General features: G+C 38.4%; 1 protein-coding gene across 1 annotated transcript; it reads right to left on the reverse strand.

Moving 5' to 3' along the window:
• Positions 1-5,148: 5,148 nt before the first annotated feature.
• On the reverse strand, positions 5,149-13,362 carry LOC108679051 (phospholipid phosphatase homolog 1.2 homolog). The gene is made up of 6 exons (XM_018167562.2): positions 12,945-13,362; positions 12,333-12,487; positions 10,647-10,909; positions 9,308-9,443; positions 7,090-7,383; positions 5,149-6,547 (listed from the first exon to the last, which is right to left on the reverse strand). The coding sequence occupies exons 1-6, from the start codon at positions 13,000-13,002 to the stop codon at positions 6,446-6,448; spliced, it is 1,008 nt and encodes a 335-aa protein (XP_018023051.1). The 5' UTR covers positions 13,003-13,362; the 3' UTR covers positions 5,149-6,445.
• Between the last annotated feature and the right edge of the window lie 8,317 nt (positions 13,363-21,679).

Genomic DNA, 21,679 nt, shown 5'->3' on the forward strand with positions numbered 1-21,679 from the left:
AATTAAGTGAACGCGATTTTGTTGCCCGTCAAAATGCATGTAAAATGCTGGTTGACAACCTGCCTGAAGACGCGGTCTTTTTTTCAGTGGCGAGGCTCACTTCCACATTTCCGGCTGCGTCAACAGGCTAAACATGCGTTATTGGTGTGGTGTAAATCCACGTGAGTTTCACCAGATACTGTCAGGTGTGCGACGTCGGTAATGGGAATAATTGGTCCTTATTTTTTTTAAGAAACGAACGCGCAGTTGCCGTTAATGGAGCTCGTTACAGGAACATGATCGAAGAACTTTTTCTTCCAAGACTCGAAGAAATGAACTTTAGGAACGTGTGGTTTCAGCAAGATGGAGCCACAACACGTACAGCACGAGACTCGATGAATTTATTGCGACATCATTTCCCCGACCGCCTCATCGCTCACAGAGGCGATCTCCAATGGCCGCCACGCTCTCCAGGTTTGACTCCATGCGATTTCTTTTTATGGGGATATTTGAAATTTCTGGTTTATGTCGATCGACCACGGACCATAGCACACCTCAAGAACAACATTCGCGACGTCATTGCCAAAATACCGATTGATATGCTGCATAGAGTGGAAACCATTATAAAAAAAGCGACTTCATTAGTTTATGCACAATGGAGGCCGTCATTCATGAGATTTAATTTTCAAAACTGTATGAAAAAAAATTTGGGATACTGTTTTCTCGAATAAAAAAAAATTAAAACAATAACTGAGTACTTTTGTTTTTATTGACCTTTCAAATAAGTAAGTTTCTGTGGCGCACCCTGTATTAATAGGTAAATCATTTCTGGACGTGGTCTCAAATTCCAGAAGTTAATTTCCTACACGATTACAACCTTATTAAGCATCGGAAACATTTTTTTGCTACTTCCATTAGTAACTTAACTTGTTCAGTATCTCAACTCTTTCGGTTTCAGTGCTAGCTCACTGAAATCTATTAGTGGCCATCGTAAAGACTCAGAAAGACCATAGTAAATATCATCAAGCAAACTTCATACCCCGACAACTATCAATTCGTCTAAAATGGGTGTCCACTGTTGTTCAAGCACCCCCGAACCTGTATGGCATGTGCCAGAGTTTGCCAGATATTTTTTTCGACAAATTCTACGATTTAATTTTTATTTAGATTTTTCTTTAAATTGTAATAAATAGTTTTTCTTTGAAGTGCATAAGTCGGCAAAAATATTTTTGAAGGCGGTACTTCCTATAGAGCATTTACAAATTACAAAATAAAGGAACATTTAATATTACATCGCAACTTATAAATTTACAAGTAAATCTTGAACTGCGGGCCTCTTTTGGCCTTATTTATCTGCGGACTTGGCCGTTTTTTTTTTTGGCTATATGGTCACCGAAGTGGAAGCTTCCATGACAAGAATCAAAGATTCACGTAAAACAATGATCGTAAAATACGTTGTTATTTTGTAACTATATATAAATGCCATGATTCCAACAATTTAATCATGAATCAAGTGGCAAGGACCAAGCTTAACATCAAGGGGATGGGATGATGTAGCACAAGCATTGATGTGACGCAGCCGAACCCAAGATATTTCTGTCACAATGAGTTCGTTACATTTTAAACCACAATAATCCTGACATAATAGCTCTCGAACAATGTAAATGGTGAAGCGGGATATTTCTGACATAAAAAGACTATGACAATGTGAACAATGGAGCTACAAGACCTCAGGAAATTCTGTTAAGACTTCTCTGTGCGCTGCTGGCTTGGTTTGATTTAAGGTTTAAAGGTTTAAACTGCTTATTTTTTTAATGATAGCAATCATGACGAATTACTGAACAATACTGAACTTGTTACCATTAGTGCTTTGCATAATGTTTTTAATATAATATGCATCACTGCTGCCACGTTTAGTGCAGATAGCACCAACACTGTACAGTGCATGGCACAATGCAGTGCAGTGAATCACATGACGATTCTGCGCGACTGCGTCACATTGCAGTGGAACCTATGACGACTACACTGCACCACTGAACTGTCCAGCTATGCAGCACATCGTGACACTGCAGCACTGCACCGAACTGTACACTGCACCTCTGCACCACGTACAGTGAAACATAGGACAATGCACTGCTGTACCGTACAAAAAAGGCTCCATCACTGCACCGTGCACTGCATCACAGGACACTGCATCACAGGACACTGCATCACTGCACCGTGCAGTGCATCACAGGACACTGCATCACAGGACACTGCACCACTGCACCACAGGACGTGACAGGATCCTTTCATCACGCCAAGGTCCCAGCAATCGACGTCCCTGCCTGCGTTGACGTTACGAAGCGACGTAACGTAAGTTCAGGCTACGTTATTGCTAAGTTACGTCAGTAACTATTTAGTTAATTATTTATTTCTCTATTGCTAAGTTACATGATACAAACATGGTGTAATAAATTAATTCATTTCTCGCTGTTTTATTTTCTTGCTGAATATTTCGTAGCTTCGCTGTTGATTAAATGGAACGCATTACATTTCAACAGATACTTCACTGTATACATTTAATTCGCATGCTACACTCGAAGAAATAAATGAGATTTTGTCCACCTGGTGATGCACTATTGCCTCCGTGTGGGTCTCCTTCATTCAGTTTTCCCTCACAAAAGAACGTATCAGTGATACTAAGCACAACAAGTGTGTTACTGTAGGCTTTTACTACCTAATTAAATGTTGTATAGCCTATATACAAATTTGCTATCGCAATCTTGAAGAACTTGCATACAACTTTTTCCTGCAATTAATGGTATTATCAATTGCCAGTAATTAATTTAATAATTAATCAACATTAATTATTAAAATAAATAAAGTTTGGGGTAGCGTCAGTAGCAGCCATCAAAGTTCGAGCTGAGTCCAGCTTTTACCGTGCAAGGCACATTCCAGATTCAAATAAATATTAATAAAACTATTGATATAATTGATGTAGACTTCACCGCAGCTTTAAAGAATGATGTATTAAAAAAATCGTGATAGAAATGTATAAACGTGAGTTAGTATATAAAAATAATCGCATTTATACAAATAATACGAGTGCGTCTAATGAACTCATATAAATAACTGCGGGATTAGTGATATAGAAGCTGTAGTGCTGCTATCTCGTACACCTTATCTCTAGGCAATTATCAATCATCACGAGATCGTAACTAAAAAATATTAAAGGAGAGCAAAGTAGACATTGTTATGCGAGTATCTGCTATCTCATCTTGAGCGAGTCCATTGACCAGGAACGGAAGCATGTGTATTGCTTATAGCACAGTTGATGACAAATGTCATTGTACTCAAATTCACGATGAACATAGCTTAGCTTTTTTTCTCGTACCAGTTGTGCTAATTATCCACACCTTTTATTTGTATAGCATTTCACTCCTAACTTCCTTTACTGTGAACTGTTCTTGAATTATTGCAATGAACTTTTCACGAATGTATAATGGAATTTTCTTGGATAATTATAAGTGAGCCAAAATACTATGAAAAATCTATATTATTACTACGTTTTTCTTAGCTCGCTTTCGTGTCTGTGATGATCAAATCTTGCAATCGATATTTCACCAACTTTCCCATTAGCTAGCGCTCTAGTTTTAGATGTTGTAAAATATTTTAACTGAAATACAAAAGACCAAGAGAATGAAAGCAAACAGAGATCAGTAGCTGCCGAAAAATTATTTTCTACTTCTGAGTCCACATGAAAAACGTGGTCTTTAAAATTTTTTTTTATACATTTTATTTTACTATTGTACAATCTGACCAATGAAGTCATAAAAATGTAATTGATAAAATGCCGATCAATTTTCCTTATCATATCAGTTTAAATTCATTACTATATTTGTTACTTAAATGCTCTATGCACGCATCACATCGCCATATATGCCATCATACAAATAATACAGCTTCCATAACCAAAATGCGCTAGTATATGTATACGGTGTAGAGAACATTCTCCACAACAATGCGGTATGAAGCATGAAGGAATTACATGACTTGAATTAAATGACTTGCCTATATTCACTGCAGTATAATGCCTCATAATGACCTTTGTACGTCTTACTTGCCACTGCTGATGTCTGGAGACCAAGGAAATATAGATACTTACTTCATTTTCTGTCTTTCTATAAAACAGTAAAATTGACTAAATGTGTAAATTTTCACGGCATTTGAAAATTTGAATTGCTCTTATCTGCGTCATTATTCTTAAATCAGCTATTTTTTTAAGCTCATGTTCTTTTATGTCTCGGCGGTAAGATTATGTGTAGAGCTGCTCAAACATAGGAATTCATTCGTTACATTTTCAGTAAATATTTATAGTTACTGAAACGAAAAAATTTATTGACTATCCCGATATTAAAAAAAATATACCAAAATATGCACACGAAAGGAGAGAACTGGCCGAGCTTCACGATACAGTTTTAATTCAAAGAATGTTCTTCAGTAAAGAAACAACACTGACAGGCATTAAAAAAAGCTTATCTTAGAAGAATAGCTGCTTATAAAATTACAAAAGATATATGAGATATAATGCATTGCTTTGAGCTGTATAATATCTTGCAAGTGATTGACCGCTTCACTCATAAATATTTACCTGTCTAACATAAGAGGAAACATAAATGAGGTCACATACACTTTTTTGCTTAATTTTGGTAAATAGGAACATTTTGAATAAGAAAATTTTCTTCCATGTAGCATTTACGACGTATAAAATTATTTTAATTCAACTAATAACGATATCTAATAACTTACTTTGAAATTGTCTCCTTTATTCGCACTATCATCTGATAAGATATTTTTTACTTTACAACTTCCTACCCGTAAATATTTCTTATGCAGTGTTGTTATTATTCAATCACTATTAATTTTCAAAATATTTTATAGTTCTGATTGAAATTTTTGTGTATCAATAAGGCCACCTTAATTGAAATTTAAAACAAGTATGGTTGCACATGTTTTTGATTTAGGTCAAGCTTAGTTCATGAGAAAAAATAATCGTAATTAAAACCTTTTGATAATATCTCATCCGAGCCAAGAATTTGACTTGTATTATAGAGGAACAAATAAATATTTAACAAATATTTAAACAAACCAAAGACTCAAAAATTTTCACAGCTAATTTAAAAATTCCGCGATTTATTATTATTCAACATCTTTTAAATGCTAAATTAATCATTTACCGTCAAAGATAATTGCCAAAGTTCAGCTCACCTTCAAATGAAAACTTAACATTGTTTAGTTCTTATACTAGACACACGTACTTCAATCTGCGTCAAAAACACAATACAATCACTATTTTGAGTACATAATATTAATATACAATGCAAGAAATAATGACCCGACTTTACCATATTTAAGAACAAACAAACAACGTAATGTCAAGATTGAGATTCGTTTAAATGAATGCTACGTAAATCCACCACTAACAATTTACGCACCAATCGCTAACATAATTTTCAATAGTGAGATCACTCTCAAACTTACGATCACAATTCGAAATAGTGAGATTATTGTCGACTTTCTATCACCACTCGATATGGTGATATGACCTACGATCACCACTAGATATGGTGATATGACCTACGATCACCACTCGATATAGTGATATGACCTACGATCACCACTCGATATGGTGATATGACCTATAATCATCACTCGATATGGTGATATGACCTATAATCATCACTCGATATGGTGATATGACCTACGATCACCACTCGATATGGTGATATGACCTACGATCACCACTCGATATAGTGATATGACCTACGATCATCACTCGATATGGTGATATGACCTACGATCACCACTCGATATGGTGATATGACCTACGATCACCACGTGATATGGTGATTTGACCTACGATCACCACTCAATATGGAGATATTGCTACATCACTTACGATTATCGCTCGATATGCTCCAAACAAGAACTCGTACCATTAACATGACTAATGCAGACTTCAGTATTCATGATAAATGCCAATAATTTTAGACCATGGCACACTATATTATATTATATCCTCCTGATCAGAAAATCGCTAATATTGCATCAGGTAACTATTTACAAGCTATAGTAACGACTTTGTTGCTAATTTGCGAGGCAACAACGGCGGGCCCAAATTTGATCATGGGTCGTATTATCGAAAATAGTTACGAGATCGAAACTTTTGTAGGCACTTACTGGCGGGATTTTTAACTTAAACCGACCAATCTTGAACGAGGAATCCATCTCTAAGTGTAATAAGGCGACTACGTGAATATTAATGAGTTTTTGTTCGACTCAGGACTAGGTGAACATGGCTTATAGGGGACCAGAAAACCTTCTAGGTTTAACAGTGAACAGTTCGCTAAGTACAATAATGAAGACTTAATAATTAAGTAGATTATGGAACACAAGACTTGGCGTCCGAAGCACACGGTTCAATTCACCCCAGGGAGACCACGCGGTAGGCATTCAGTTCATGTCCAGCGTCCCTGTGGTTGTCGACTCTCCGCGTTACTCGGAAGTTCTGACTTATCACCAAGATCTGGAAACAAACGTGGCATCGTGTTAATGATATCCTCCAGACATGTAATTTTTTGAGAGTTTTTGAAACTTTTTCCTCCCATATGTAAAAAATTACATTCTATGCCATATATTATCATGTATTTTGCGTACAAGAAAACTGGATCTGCTCAGCCATTCGACCGTTAGTTCCGTTCCGCTTTTTTTCCTCTTGTGCGATGTTGGCCGGGTCAAGTCTAAGTTACCGAGGGATGTACTGTGAAAAATATTCAAGAGTTTGTAACTCTATCAGCCAATCACTGACTAATTTTGAAGCTAAACCCACCAATCACAGACGAAAAATTGCCCGCTAAGTGTACCTGAGCTAATTTTGAAATTACGGTCCATGAACAGAAAATCAAAAATTACCGAACACCAAATCCAATGATTGGTGAGTATCACATTTTTTTGCGACGTTTTTTGCAGTGATCGCAAGATGAATGTTGTAGACGAGTTGCTTGAAAAATCGTCTCAGATCCCAAGATAAGAACCGATTGCATTGTACAAAAATTAATAACTACCGACCGTGTAAGCTGCCATGGCGAGTCCCAACACGGCGCCCCCCACGACGTCCTGCCAATGATGTTTGTGGTCCCACAGTCGACTGCACGACACCACCACAGCCCACACAATCCACGGCAGCGGGAGCCACCGCCGCGCCACACCGTACCACCTGGGCACGTCTGTGGGTAGGGCGGTGGCGGGCAGACGTCGGTCGTCTACGGCGGTGGTGGCGGGCAGACGTCGGTCCTCTACTTTGCAGGTGGCGGGCAGACGTTGGTTGTCGTTGACAGGCCCGAGGCGAACGAAGTAATATGACTGCAAGGTGAATTTTTAGTTGAAAATGTTCATTACAGAGCAGGAGGGCGGCCCAGTCTAGTCTGTAATAAATCTTATAATTAGTGTTTGAAACCTATTACGATTGTTTGAAAGGTTTCAATGTCCATTATTACGTGAATTAGAAATTACAAGAACAATTGTGGAGTAATTCGGTTTTTTGAAACGGGACTGTGAAACAAACAACTAATTTTATTTAACTAATAACTAACACATTCATCTAAGCTAATGTTTGGAGGCCTGGAACTACAAATATATAGGGGCTGTTGGGCTGCGTATCCAGGATACTTATCTTGTCGGGATATTGTATATAGGGGCTGTTGGGACGCGTATCCAGGATACTTATCGTGTCGGGATATTGTATATAGGGGCTGTTGGGGCGCGTATCCAGGATACTTATCGTGTTGGGATATTACATGGACCTGAAAATTTATTCTTAGTATGAGAATAGTGCGTCATTGAGAAACTGGGGAATCAGAAAGGAGTTCTTTGTTCCATGCAGAACCTGGATTTCAACGGTTAGTTTTTAGTTAGCATACATAAGCTTCATTATTATCAACGTCAATATCAGTGACGGGATTCGAGATTTTGAAATTGCAGGAATTATCGAGACCGATCGAGCTTATTTCGGATAGTAAATAATTAAATCCGATTTTCTTTTTATCTAAATCAAAGCTATACAGAACAAGAGGCTATAAGGTTTCCTTCAAATCTAAAAAAACGGGGTTGAAATTGGAGTTATTAGCGCATTTTCTCATTTATGGAAAAAAGCGTTATTGTGCTCGCCATGTCCGTCTGTCCGTCTGTCTGTCTGTCTTTGTGCGTCAATATTAAAATGATCATTTTCGCTAACAGGAATAAGATATTTTAAAATCCTAACTGATTTTACCGAATATTTTTCATAACATGATTGTGTTAACTGCCAGGAATATGAATTTCGCCCATCTTAGCTGACAGATACGTGCGCTCGTCCAAGTAATAAGTATCCAGAGTCACCATTTATGCGGGCGGCGGCAGTGAACGCGCCTTGTGTCTGTCCGTCCGTGACTATCAAGTTTTCGTCGACGAGAAAATGCGCTCTGTCACTCACTGCAGTGAGTACTGAGTTATATTTTTTTGCATTTGGTTGGGGTTAGCAGTCAAATGGACCATCATCATTGCTAAGGAGCAAATTAGTCTATCACCAAACTCCATGTACACCAGGCATTTCACGAGCTCCTGGCCGACGTCGACAGGTAGAAAAGTAAGAATTATTGTCACATCATTTAAATAACCAATAAAAATATTATACCAATGATATTTTTCGAAAAAATATTGCAAGATCTTTTAAAAACCCTGTATAATTGGACAAGTACTATGGGACTCTTTTATTTTACCTTCCATTTTTAAAATTCAAATAATGGCCTTCATTAATCTACAATGTAGTTAAAATTCCATTTTTGACGAACTCTTGCTTCAACTCAAGTGGACGCTTCACCAGAGCACCTTTGTCCAGCTCTGTAGTTGTAAATTTCCATGCAGCAACGAATTTATTTTCAGTAGTTAACAATTTGCAGTTTTTATACTACCCTGCTGTGTATTGTAGAATTTCATTTAGCAAAGAATTTATTTATTATAATAATTAAAGATGTGTGCACTGACTGTTAATAAGAGGCAAGTAATTTACTATATTAACTAAAGACATGTAGAATGGCGGTTAAGAAGAGGCAAATAATTTACTATATTAACTAAAGACACGTACAATGACGGTTAAGAAGAGGCAAATAAATTACTATATTAACTAAAGACACGTACACTGACGGTTAAGAAGAGGCAAATAAATTATTATATTAACTAAAGACACGTACACTGACGGTTAACAAGAGGCAAATAAATTATTATATTAACTAAATACACGTATACAGACGGTTAAGAAGAGGGCTATGAAGCACGAGAAGCAGCTGTGTCCCGAGGGGAAGCTCTTAGCAGCGTCAGCCAGATGCCTCCACTTGAGGGCGCGAGGGTTGCTGCAGTTAACCGCCAGGTCCACGGCCACTAGCTTCCTGAGGGGAAATTGTAAACGTTTTAAAATCGTAAACTTTTGAAAATTGTGCGCATTTTAAATAGTGAACGTTTTAGATTTTGAACTTTTTCAAACGTGCAAATTTTAATTTGTGAACTTATTAAATTGTGAAGGTTTTAAACTTGTGAAGTTTTTGAAATTGTACACATTTTCAATTGTGAATGTTTTAAATTGCGAACTTTTCCCCAACGTGTACATTTTAAGTTGTGAACTTATTAAAATCGCTCACATTTTAAATTGTGAACGTTATAAACTTGTGAACTTTTTTGAAATTGTGCACATTTTAGATTGTGAACATTTTATAATAGTGAGCATTTTAGAATTATGAACATTTTCATTATTGTTATCTAACGTTTCATGTTGCTGCAGTTTCTCGCCAACTCCGCGGTCACTATCTTGCTGATGATTAGAAATATTTTGAACATTTATCAACATTTTAAAATTTTGAAGGTTTTCAAAGTTGCGGTTAAATGTTTCTTATCAGTTTAATCTACTGGCTGATGTTGTAATTTAATTACTAGTTGTTATAGTTAAACTTTTCGTTTTGCAACACTTGGCTGAAATGCTCACACTTACTATCTAGTCTTATTGGCGTAGCCGATTAGTTAGGAGCACCAAGATTGTAACAGAAGCGGGTTCGAGCCTCATCTAGCTAGCACAATTCTGCGATGTCTTGAATAGGCGTTATAGGCCAGACTAGGCCAAATCTTCAACGTAGACAATGCTATGCTATGTTAAGCTTAGCATATGCATACTAAACACAATATACGCAAACTATTCTAAACATATACTCTACTAGGGACAACATATGCAAAACTGTACATATCATAAGCGAATAATAACGTCATAAATCTTTATATACGTTATACGTTCATCTCTAAATAATCCTGTGAACTATCACATTAATGACAAGTTCGGAAGATAATTAAGAAGAATATTATCCTAACGACGCCGATAATTTTACTCAGTATAATTAAAGATCTAAAAGCGACCAAAGATGTAACTAAAATTTGTAATATTCTTAATTAAAATTATACATATTAGCGAGAACTTCTCTCACAAATAAATTTTATTGCGAGGGTCAATTATTGTATGCGGCGTTTGTTCATTTATCTCAAAAACCTGTTCTGTTTTCATGTCTTAAAAACTTGAGAACTTTTCACCTGCGATGGACATCACTCACTTGTGACCACCACACAGTTCCATACGTGTGTCGGCACCACAGATGTCCCAGAAGTTTGGTCTTGGTAGCGCGGTACCAACTTTGAGCAGCTCCAGCAGCAGGTATGACATCACCATGCCCACTACCAGGTCCCGGTACAGGGACAATGAGCTGTAGAACGATTCCCGGTACCTCGAGCGCCCAGTTCTCATCTCAAGTTCTGTTGCATCGACTCTGAGAACTTGTGCGTGTGGGGTGAACGTCAGGCATTCCGTGAGGAAGATCTGAAAAATTGAAAATTCTTAATCCATTACATTATCGTTGTGTTGATTTTTTTTTTGTAACAAGCTAAATTAGTAAGTTCAAAATGACATAGTAAATACCAAACACGTACTGATTGAGATATTGCTTGAATGAAGCACCTGCCAGACATATTAAGACTAAAATTTAATCCCAATCTGAGCTCGGAAATTAAATTCAGCAGCTAGACTAGACCATTTTCAGCGGCATTCGTGTAAGAAATGTCGTCGGTCGCACGTCCGCTCGTGCTGATGGCGGTCAAACTTTTAACCAAATCTGATCCATCGCTCTATTTTCAGTCTGTGAACGTCAACGTAAAATATGTTCACTTCAAGCCCGGAAATTGTCGCGAGTGAACTTTTAGCCGTGCATCAATTGCAACTGTGGAGCATTTTATTTGTGAATGAGTACTATTTATAATCAAGTGTTTTTTACACCAAGGATGCAACAATCTGCATTAAATTTTACCTCAAATCAAAGTGGAAACAAATACAGGTTAACGGTGAAAATGAGAATAGGTATTGGCAAATAGGTTATTGGCTCCAAACGACTAAATACCTTATTGGCTTCTGCATTAGAAAGCGTCCTATCACCTGCAGCAATTGTTTACACCGCGCACGGTGTAGGAGTGTAGGTTTTTATAGACTTATAGTTATGATTTAAACGGAAGCTTGAGCATCACGGTCGCAAAACTTACAAACTTGAACTAACGGATGCTTCTTGGCGATCACCACAGATGCTCGCTTGGTCATCCAATAAAACGTTTCGACGTGGTACAATTTTATTCGTGCCACGGATGTGGGTGAGCAGAGATAAATATAATTCGTACCTCAGTTCTTCTTTATTTCTCGCACTCTAATATTATTCGTACCGCAGTTATTGGTGAGCAAAGATTTGATTAATTTATCGGTCCTCCGCTCCTTAACATTGTAATCTCTCTAAATTTTGTAAGAGGGGATGGTAAGAGACCAGATGGCTTAACGGTTTTCCCGTTTTCTAATGGGAGGTGTTTGTGCTGGGATGCAACCTGCGTCGACACTTTTGCTGAGTCGCACGTCAATAATTCGGCTTTTTCTGCTGGGTTCGCGGCTCGTGCGGCAGAGTGTGGGAGGCCTTATTAAAAAAAAAAAAAAAAAAAAAAAAAAATCTCTCTAATGTTATTCGTACCACAGGCACCGGCAGGTTAACCCAGGTTAGTAAAGAAACTATTTATTATTCTATCGTATCGTAGCTCTCCATGATTGCGTCCACTTTAATTTTATTCGTACTACTGTTGCTTGTGAACAAAGATTTATTAGTTTATCTAATCGTTTATCTAAACGTGCCACAGTTGCGGGTGAAGATTGATATTTTATTTAACTGTACCACTGTTCTTTATGATTGTTGTCTTCGTAATGTTATTCGTACCACAGGCGCGGGAAGGATGACGCAGGTAAGCAGGACGAGGGCCAGGGAGATGGTGTCGGCGCGGTAGGGCTGGAGCAGCGCAGGATCGGAGCAGCTAACCTGCTCTGGGCGGGGGGCGATAAGGGACATGCCCAGCACCAGCGCCGCGCTCAGACCTGCGTTGAATAAATTGGTTAAACGCTAGTGAGAATAATATAAACAATTATTAATTGAAAAATGAGCTAAATTATTTTAGATTAATTAATTATTTACTGGAAAATATTTTTTGCCTAATTAGCTGGGTAACTGATAGTTTATTCTGGTTTACAAAAGATTTGGGGTCAGCCTTTGAACAGGTCCCATTGCATTGAAGCTGCGCTTTAGTGCTATGTCAGCTGTATGCTTGTGCTATTGGTAAGAAAGTGTGTCACTATTTGAACAATATGACCCATTTATTTTTTGTTACCAGTACTATTGAAGAACACGATTGGTTGACCGCATTCAAATAAATTTAATTCTTTCTATTCTAACTCAATAATTCTATTCTAACGAGAATTCAATTTAAACTCATAATTCTTGTCTATACAAATAGTTTACAAATGAGATTGATTTAGAGTCAATAAATAAACTTACATGCGATGTACATGACCACGTCCACGCCATGCCAGGGGTTGAGACGACACTTGATCATCGTTGGCGCCTGCTGCTCTACACTGAACACTGAACACTGAACACTCTGCGCTGAACACTGCGCTGAACACTGAACACTCTCTGCTGAATTCTCTGCGCTGAACACTGAACAGTCTGCACCGAACACTCTGCGCTGAACAGTCTGCACTGAATTCTCTACGTGGAACACTGAACTCTATTCCGAAAACTGAACACTGCACCGAAGTGACCGAACACTCCGTGCTGAACACTGTAGAAATGAACAACAACTAAAGAAAATTCAAAAGGGATTCTATTAACCCCAAATTAACATTTTATTAAGAAAATCAACTTGTAAGGCATTATGATTGTCAGCGTGGTGCCTATGCAGATTTTGTTTCTTTCCTGTTGAAGGATTGATTGGGAATTAAGAGGTTTGGAACAGAACTCACACGACTCAGTCGTAATAACATTAATCATCTATATACTAGGAGTGTTGATAAACAATCAGGTCAATTTTGGTGATCACATACCGGCAATAACCGCAAAAGGTAGACGACAGATGGGGTGGATCTGGCGGACGTTCAGAACGAAAGAAGCGGAACCGATGATCAAACTCTTCAGAGCCCTTGTAATACCTATCCTTGAATACTGCTGCCAGCTCTGGACTCCGTTCACACTAGGCGCAATACGGCAACTGGAAGGAGTCCAACGAACCTTTACTTCCAGGATCAGAGGGATGGAGAATTTTAACTACTGGGCGAGGTTACAGCGACTGAGTCTGTACTCACTGCAGAGGAGACGGAAGAGGTATGTCATTCTGTACACATGGAAAATGATAACCGGAATGGTGCCAAACTTCGAGAGCGAGACCTTCAGGATTCAGACATATCACAATGAGAGAAGGGGGAGACTGTGCAAGATCCCTCCCCTGCGTAACAGATCCGCAGTCAGATTTCAATCCCTGCGGGAAGGATCGCTTTCCGTGGCAGGGTCAAGGCTGTTCAACGCCCTACCAAGGGATCTAAGAGAGGGGGAGTTCACCCTGGAGACCTTCAAGAGACAACTAGACGTGTTCCTGAGCACAATCCCGGATCGACCTCCCCTGCAACACTACCAGTGGCGAGAAGCAAGCAACAGCATCGTGCATCAGGTGGCCCAAATGAGGGCGGATGAACGATAATACATCGTGGCCTGGGACTGCTATGTCCCAAACAAATACTAAGGATACTAAGGATATAGTCCTATACTGATTTGCATGCACTGCACATACATTTGCATGTACTGTACATACACTTGCATGTGTACTGTACATACACTTGCATGAACTATACATGCACTTGCCTGTACAGTACATACTTGATTTCTATTGTTGTTTACGAGGTTATCGTGCCAATGCAAGAAACAAAATCTGTTCAATTTACTGAAGCTAATGCTTGCACACGCAAAAAAAGCATAAGTCATTTTGTTCAAATAATGCAAGACTTTCTTACGAGCAGCACGAACAGAGAGTGAACGTAGCACTGATACACCTTTTTTGCCACGCAAAAGTAGGTCAGGATGACACACACAAGGACAAAGTGCATTATTATTTAGACAAAGTCTCGCTCATTTCTCTGAGCGCTTTCTTGTATGATGCTAGTTTCTTTATGTAATATTATCTCACTATCTTTCTATTTTTCAATGTTTTCCTTACTTTTACTTCAACCTGGAAATTCCGTTATTAATTATAATATTAAGTACCGGTACGGGAATAAAACTGGTAGCGCAGCAATAGACTTCTTCCTGCAATGAGCAGTCAATGCATCTCGGAGACAGTATTTAAAAAAGTCTACAATGAAAACATGGAAAGCGAAAGATAACTATAAGATTAAATTGACATATAATTGTTAACGGCTATGTGTGCACATTAGACATTTTTACAATTCAACGAGTCGATATTAAATCCGTATATCCGTATGAACTTTAAATAGGATGATTCTACCTCAACATAGTTTATGATGTCGAAGTCGACAATGGAAAGAGATTTAGGAGTTAATATCGACAATGAGTTGAAATTTTCTAAGCATATTGAAGGTCAAGTTAATAAAGCCAATCAACGACTTGGACTGATCAGACGCTCTTTCGAGTTCCTAGATTTAGAAACGATGAAGCAGTTGTTTGTTGCTGTCGTGCGCCCGAACCTGGAGTTTGGAAACGTCGTGTGGTCACCGAAATTTGAAAAGGACAGAAATTTAGTAGAGAGTGTTCAAAGACGAGGTTCCAAAGGCCGGATCCCTTGTGAATCAAGTCACGAAAAATTCAAGAATCGGCAACAGGCCATGGGCCTATTTCTTCAGTGCCGACACTTCTATTCTATTCTATTATATGACAAGATAATATGTACGAGCCTGTAGCCTCCGATTGAGCCTGTTTCGAAAACACTTAGCATACGATTAAACGCCAGAGAAAACCGAGGCGAGAGATTTTACAAATACCTTAACTGAACTAAAGTGAAATGAGTGGTAGTAACGATAGCTTTGAATCGTACTATACCCACAGATCTACTAAATGAACTTCTTACAAAAGGGAAATGCCGATAGCCAATGCCACTTCCCAACCTCTATAGCTTCATTGGAGATTGAAAGCTAGGGTAAGATAACAGTCAGTGGAGATTGCAAGGATAAGATAACCTCTCGTATCAGTGGAGATTGCAAGGATAATATAACCTCTCGCGTCGGTAGTGATTGCAAGGGTAAGATAACCTGTCGCTTCAGTGGAGATTACAATGATAAGATTCTCGTGTCGGTGGAGATTGCAAGGTTAAGATAACCTCTCGCGTCAGTAGAGATTCCAAGGGTAAGATAACCTCTCGTGTCGGCGGAGATTACAAGGGTAAAATAATCTCTCGTATCAGTGGAGATTGCAACGGTAAAATAACCTCTCGTGTCAGTGGAGATTACAAGGTTAAGATAACCTCTCGTGTCGGTGTATATTGCAAGGGGACCAACGGGCATATACAATAAATTGCCGATTGCCCAGCTATCAGTACAGGTTGAAGTTTGGAGTTTCATCAACACAAGATATCAAGTTTCTCATATTCGTGTGAAGCGGAAGAGGTCCGCTCGTGTCAGCATATTTTTCCGTCAACTTGTATGACTCATTACGCAAAGCCCTCTCGCTGTATGATGAAATTATTGTGTTTTAAAGTTATCAATGACTAACTTTACAGCAGCTTCAAATTTAACAATTAAGGCTCGAGTCCAATTAATAAGAACACATATCAAGTCATACGTAAATGCTAGCGGTCGTTCTGCAGCAAAATTTTAAACCAGGAATTAAATTAGAGCGAAAATTTGATCCTATTTCATTTATTGAAAAAGCTGATGAAATTGACTGTTACTGAACAATGGTTTATTTTAAGATAGGATTCGGAGAAAAAAAATTTGAACTCGTGGTAAGTTGATTCTAGAAAAAAACTTTAGATTAAAGTTATTATAATTCTTCCCACTTAGAACATGAGAAGCATGAAATGCAAATTCAGAGCATGGAACGAAAGAAGCCTGTTTTGAAAACAGTTCTATAAGGCCATCAACAGTAAACGATCTCCTTACACGTTCTTTACTTTGCAATTAACAACATAACAAGTCGCGTATGAAAAACTTTCCGCCTAAAAATAAATACCAACATGAAGATTATTCCTGATATTGCCACAATTTTACTCACGAAAGAGTATATCAGTTTGCCAGCAAACACTTGCACAACGCGGGTGCATGCGCGAGATACCATGCGTCTTGCGCGGCGTCTGACGCTCGAATGGCTGCGTATGACGTATACTACGTGTGCGTCACCAGCGTGGCAGGGTTCCCAGACAATGATTTGAGAAAAACCTAGACAGTTACTGAAAAACACCCAGATTCTGTAAAAAAAACAGACAACATATTTTATCGAAAAACATTGTAATTTTGCTTACTTCCGAAGGAATTATAAATATTCGGCTGCTTCTAAATTGATGTTCTCTCTTTTTTTTTGTTTAAGACGCTGTTCATATTATGGATAGCAGGTTCCATCTACAACGTCTTTCACAACAAAAAGAGTGATGATGTCGAAGGCGATAATGGAAAAAGATTTAGGAGTTAATGTTGACAATGAATTGAAATTTTCTAGGCATATTAAAGCTCAAGTTAATGAAGCCAATAAACGACTTGGACTGATCAGACGCTCCTACGAGTACCTAGATAAAAAAATTATGAAACTGTTGTTCACCTCTGTCGTGCGCCTGAACCTAGAGTTTGGAAACGCAGTGTGGTCACCAAAACTAGAAAATGAAAAAAATTTAGTCAAGAGTGTTCAAAGACGCGCAACAAGGATAATTCTGGGATTAAAAGGCAAGCTTTATGAAGAAAGGTTAAAGATTATGAAGCTTCCGAGCCTCTGTTATCGACGTCTGCGTAGTGACTTCATTGAAGTATACAAGTATACTCACGGTTTATACAAAGTCACAGATGGATTAATACAGTGGCGGAAATGGCTATACGACCACCCAGTTTTCTCTAAAAAATTTTTCTTGCACAAAAAATTACGCAATTCTAATTATACGAGGTTAAACTACGTTTAAAAACAGTTCCTACGATATGCGAAAAAAATAATTTCCTCAAAATAAATGAGAAAAAATTATGAAAATTAGAAAAAGCTAGGTGGAAATTAATGGTTATAAGACTACGATTGGTTTTCCCCATTTTAGTATCTTTCTGTAATATTTTCACGTTAAAAAGTACAGCAACATAAAGAATATCTTGATTTTCGCCATTTAGGGTACTTCTGGTGTACTTCTGGTGTAGTTCAGTGTCCTTATTTATATTTTTTCGAAGTAAAATATATGCCAAATGGGACAAGACTCACCGAGGACGAGAAGGCGCAGATTTTGACCTTTGTGAAATGCAGTAGAAGCTAACGGGACATCGCAATGGGAAGAAAACGCTCCGAGCCCATTGTACCAGAAATTTTTGCTAATCCGGACGTCTACGGATGAAAAAAACACCCTGGACCCATCCCAAAATTAACCAAAAGGGATCTTAGGCGACTGTTTTCAAAGGCTTCTAAAACTGGCGCTGCGCTACATCTACTTCTATAAAATAGGCCCATGGAGTTGATGTGACAGAACGACGCAGCCGTCAGATATTGCATGACAGGAAGAAATTCTATGCTTAAACAAATGCATATTATCAACCGACTAAAATTAGCTGAAAAAATATGCTTATTGGTAAGGGATGGCACAAGATTATCTTCAATAATAAAAAAAAACTTCAATCTTGATGGTCCAGATATATGTGGCAATGCAATTGGCACCATTGGCACCACCTGAACCGTGAGCCTGAAGTCTTTTCCAAGCGGCAATAAGATATGTTGGTTCGGTCATGGTTCGAGGAGCGTTTAGCCGGAGGGGAAAATCACCTCTAGCTATTATACGTGGGAGACGAGATTCCGAGGCATACAAGCACACGCTTTTTCACCATCTTTTCCCTTTTGCCGATGAGAAACATGAGGGATCATATGTTTTCCAGCAAAACAATGCTTCGATTCACACCTCGAAGTCAGCAAACAAGTGGTTCCAAGAGCAGAATATTACTCTGTTGCCGTGACCGGCGCTTAGTCCTGACCTCAACCCCATTGAAAATCTATGGGGCATCATGGCGACGGATGTTTACCAAATGAGCGCCAGTTCCAATCTGTGAGTGACCATGGGATAAAATTCCTCAAAAGACTGGATTATTTGGTAAATCGCATGGGGAGAAGATGCATTGAGGTAATTAATTAGGGTGAAAGGAGGAGAGATTGCCAATTAAAAAGAGTGTATGAGATGCAAAAACGGAAAAACATATTTTGGTTTTATAACCATTTCCACCTAGGTTTTTCTAATTTTCATTATTTCTTCTCATTTATTTTGAAAAAAAAAATATTTTTTTTTTTCGCATTGCGTTGGAACCGTTTTTAAGCGCACTTTAACCTCGTATAATTGTAATCCCTTATTTTTTGGGGAAGAAAAAATATTTGGAGAAAATTGGGTGTTCGTATAGCCATTTCCACCACGGTAGAATTTGAAACAAGAACCAACACCAGGGGCCACAGCTATAAACTAAAAAAATTGCATTGTAACACATCCACGCGACAACATTTCTTCTCGCTTCGAGTCACCGACATGTGGAACAGCCTCCCTGATAGCATCATCGTTGACGCTCCGAGTATGAACAACTTCAAAAACAGACTAGACGAAGCTATGCAGGAGCATATGTTCAGTCTTGAAATGCCTAGCAAATTACGGACCAGGCAATAAGTCCAGCAACTATCTCAATCAATCGTCAGTTATGGAAAGATCAGGTTCCAAAGGCCGGATCTCTTGTGAATCAAGTCACGAAAAGTTCAAGAATCGGCAACAGGCCATTGGCCTATTTCTTCAACTCTTATGTTAATTCAATGTTTCACCAAATCTTATGTTAATTTAACAGCACTGATACTCACAAAAGCAACAGTGAGCTCAACGTAACACACGACACAACTATAACTCATCACTTGTCAATAGCGAGCGCGGTACTGTGCAGTGTGCGCTGAGACTGAGAGTCTGAGACTTCAGAGAAGTCGAACACCTTTGCTATGATTGGTAATGAACACGTTTAATACCCGATTCCTCCGCGCGCCACTATATATTATATATATATAGACTCTAGACCACTAACGACTGTCAGCTAGGAAATATATGTACAATCTGACGGTTAGTGCGTCGCTTCATACGTTTTGTATTGACTGCATAATCAAATTTGGGGCATTGAGAATATTTTAATTATATTATCAGTTAAAATTTACTTACTAGGAATTCTTTACTAAAGTAAAGAATTTACTTTACTTTACTTACTTAAATACTGAGAAAAATACACCCAGGCACCCAGGTGACGGCCAAAAAACCCAGATCTGGGTGGAAAAACTCAGAGCTGGGAGCCCTGCTACGTGGCCCTGAACAGTCGCACGAAGTCACGAGCTGTTCGAGAACAGCCGAAATTAGTGATACTTAGAAGTGTCGGCATTGAAGAAATAGGCCCATGGAATACTTGAGCGAAGACACCAGAGAACATCCGTACGAACTGTTCCTTATACAAATACACCCGATAACAGCCACACAAACTGTTCCTAAAAAAAGACGCGAGAACAGTCACAGGAACACACCCGATAACAGCCACAGGAACACACCCGATAACAGCCACAGGAACACACCCGATAACAGCCACAGGAACACACCCGATAACAGCCACAGGAACACACCCGATAACAGCCACATGAACAGTTCCTTAAGTAAACACACCCGATAACAGCCCGTGAACAGTTCCTTAAGTAAACACTGCCGCAGCAATGACGATCTGCACTCTCGCCCGCCTTCAAAGAAGGCTTTGAGTCACGGAGTCTAACTGATTTATTTCCTAAACAGTGAGTCTAACCTAACCTGCTAGGTGAGGCTGAGGTTGGTTACATTCAACTTCTCGTTGCTAATTAAAATTTTAACTTTCAAAAACTCTCTTTATTTTCTGATTAAGTTTTTGGTGAAATGATGAATGTTCACTGGAGTTTTCAATGCCCTGTTTCGTGTTGAATTTTCAAATCCTCGTTATTGTTTGAATGTTATTATAGTTCCTATTCAGTTTTTGAAGTGTTTCTGTGTTTTGAAAGGATATTCAGGTGAGATTTATATTTATAAAGCGAATACATGTTATAAATAAGGATTTTATGACGTGTTCAAAGTAACCTTTATTTACGCTAGTCTGTCCGCAACATGAATTTAAATGGTAATTTTATTAGAAATTTTATGCATTATCCGAAGACTTGCTAATATTTAACGGCGTCTACCATTCTTATATGAATCATATGCTTAAAATAAACAATGTTATTCCTACGGATATGTTCGTATATAAGAGGAAAACAAATATTATTAGGTCGAACGAAAACTTATGATTTATCTAGGATGTAAAGAATGTTAGAAACCAAACATTATGCATGCCCTGAATAAGTTTAATTCGCAGTTTAAATACGCTTTCAATATTTTTCGTATGCGTAGTTTACGCTCAGGTACTCGCGTAGGAAACGCTCGCTGTACGCTTAGTAAACGATTAATATACAATTTTAATAATTGTGATAAAAAGAATAGAGAGTTCACTATGCTTTTTGGTGAAAAGAGTAATATTTTCAAGGTTTCACAGCAATATGAAAAAAGTAATGTGCCGTCAACGCAAGATTAGCACAACAGACAGAGAAATGTTATGGTTAGTTCCCATGTGCTAGTCAAGGACGTCTCGACATGCAATATTACTTGCTACAATCAAAGAATTGAGCAAAACTTTGTTCTTTTACCGATGCATTAACACACTTTAGTGGGTCATCCTGACTCAGTTTTGCCCTTAATAATGGCATATTAGTTGTCTTAAAGAATGAGTGCCACTATTTGGACTATACTACCCATCAATTTCTCTGAGATGAGCTTCGCAATGCAATTTTCCTGCAAGCAACAGAGCCATGTTCCGCGTAACTCTTGACAATGGATTTCTGGGAAGAATGTGGCCGCCATGTTGCGTCAAGTGGCCAAGATGTTGCGTCATGTTAAAGCGTCGGTGTCGGCATAAAAAAATGCGCACAAGAAAAATGCGCAAAGCAATAGCAGCAAAGTTGGGGCTGGAAACTGGTTTATGGAGAAGCTCTGA

This window comes from Hyalella azteca, unplaced genomic scaffold (genome assembly GCF_000764305.2).
Source record: "Hyalella azteca isolate HAZT.00-mixed unplaced genomic scaffold, Hazt_2.0.2 contig3397, whole genome shotgun sequence".
NCBI classification, from domain to species: domain Eukaryota; kingdom Metazoa; phylum Arthropoda; class Malacostraca; order Amphipoda; family Hyalellidae; genus Hyalella; species Hyalella azteca.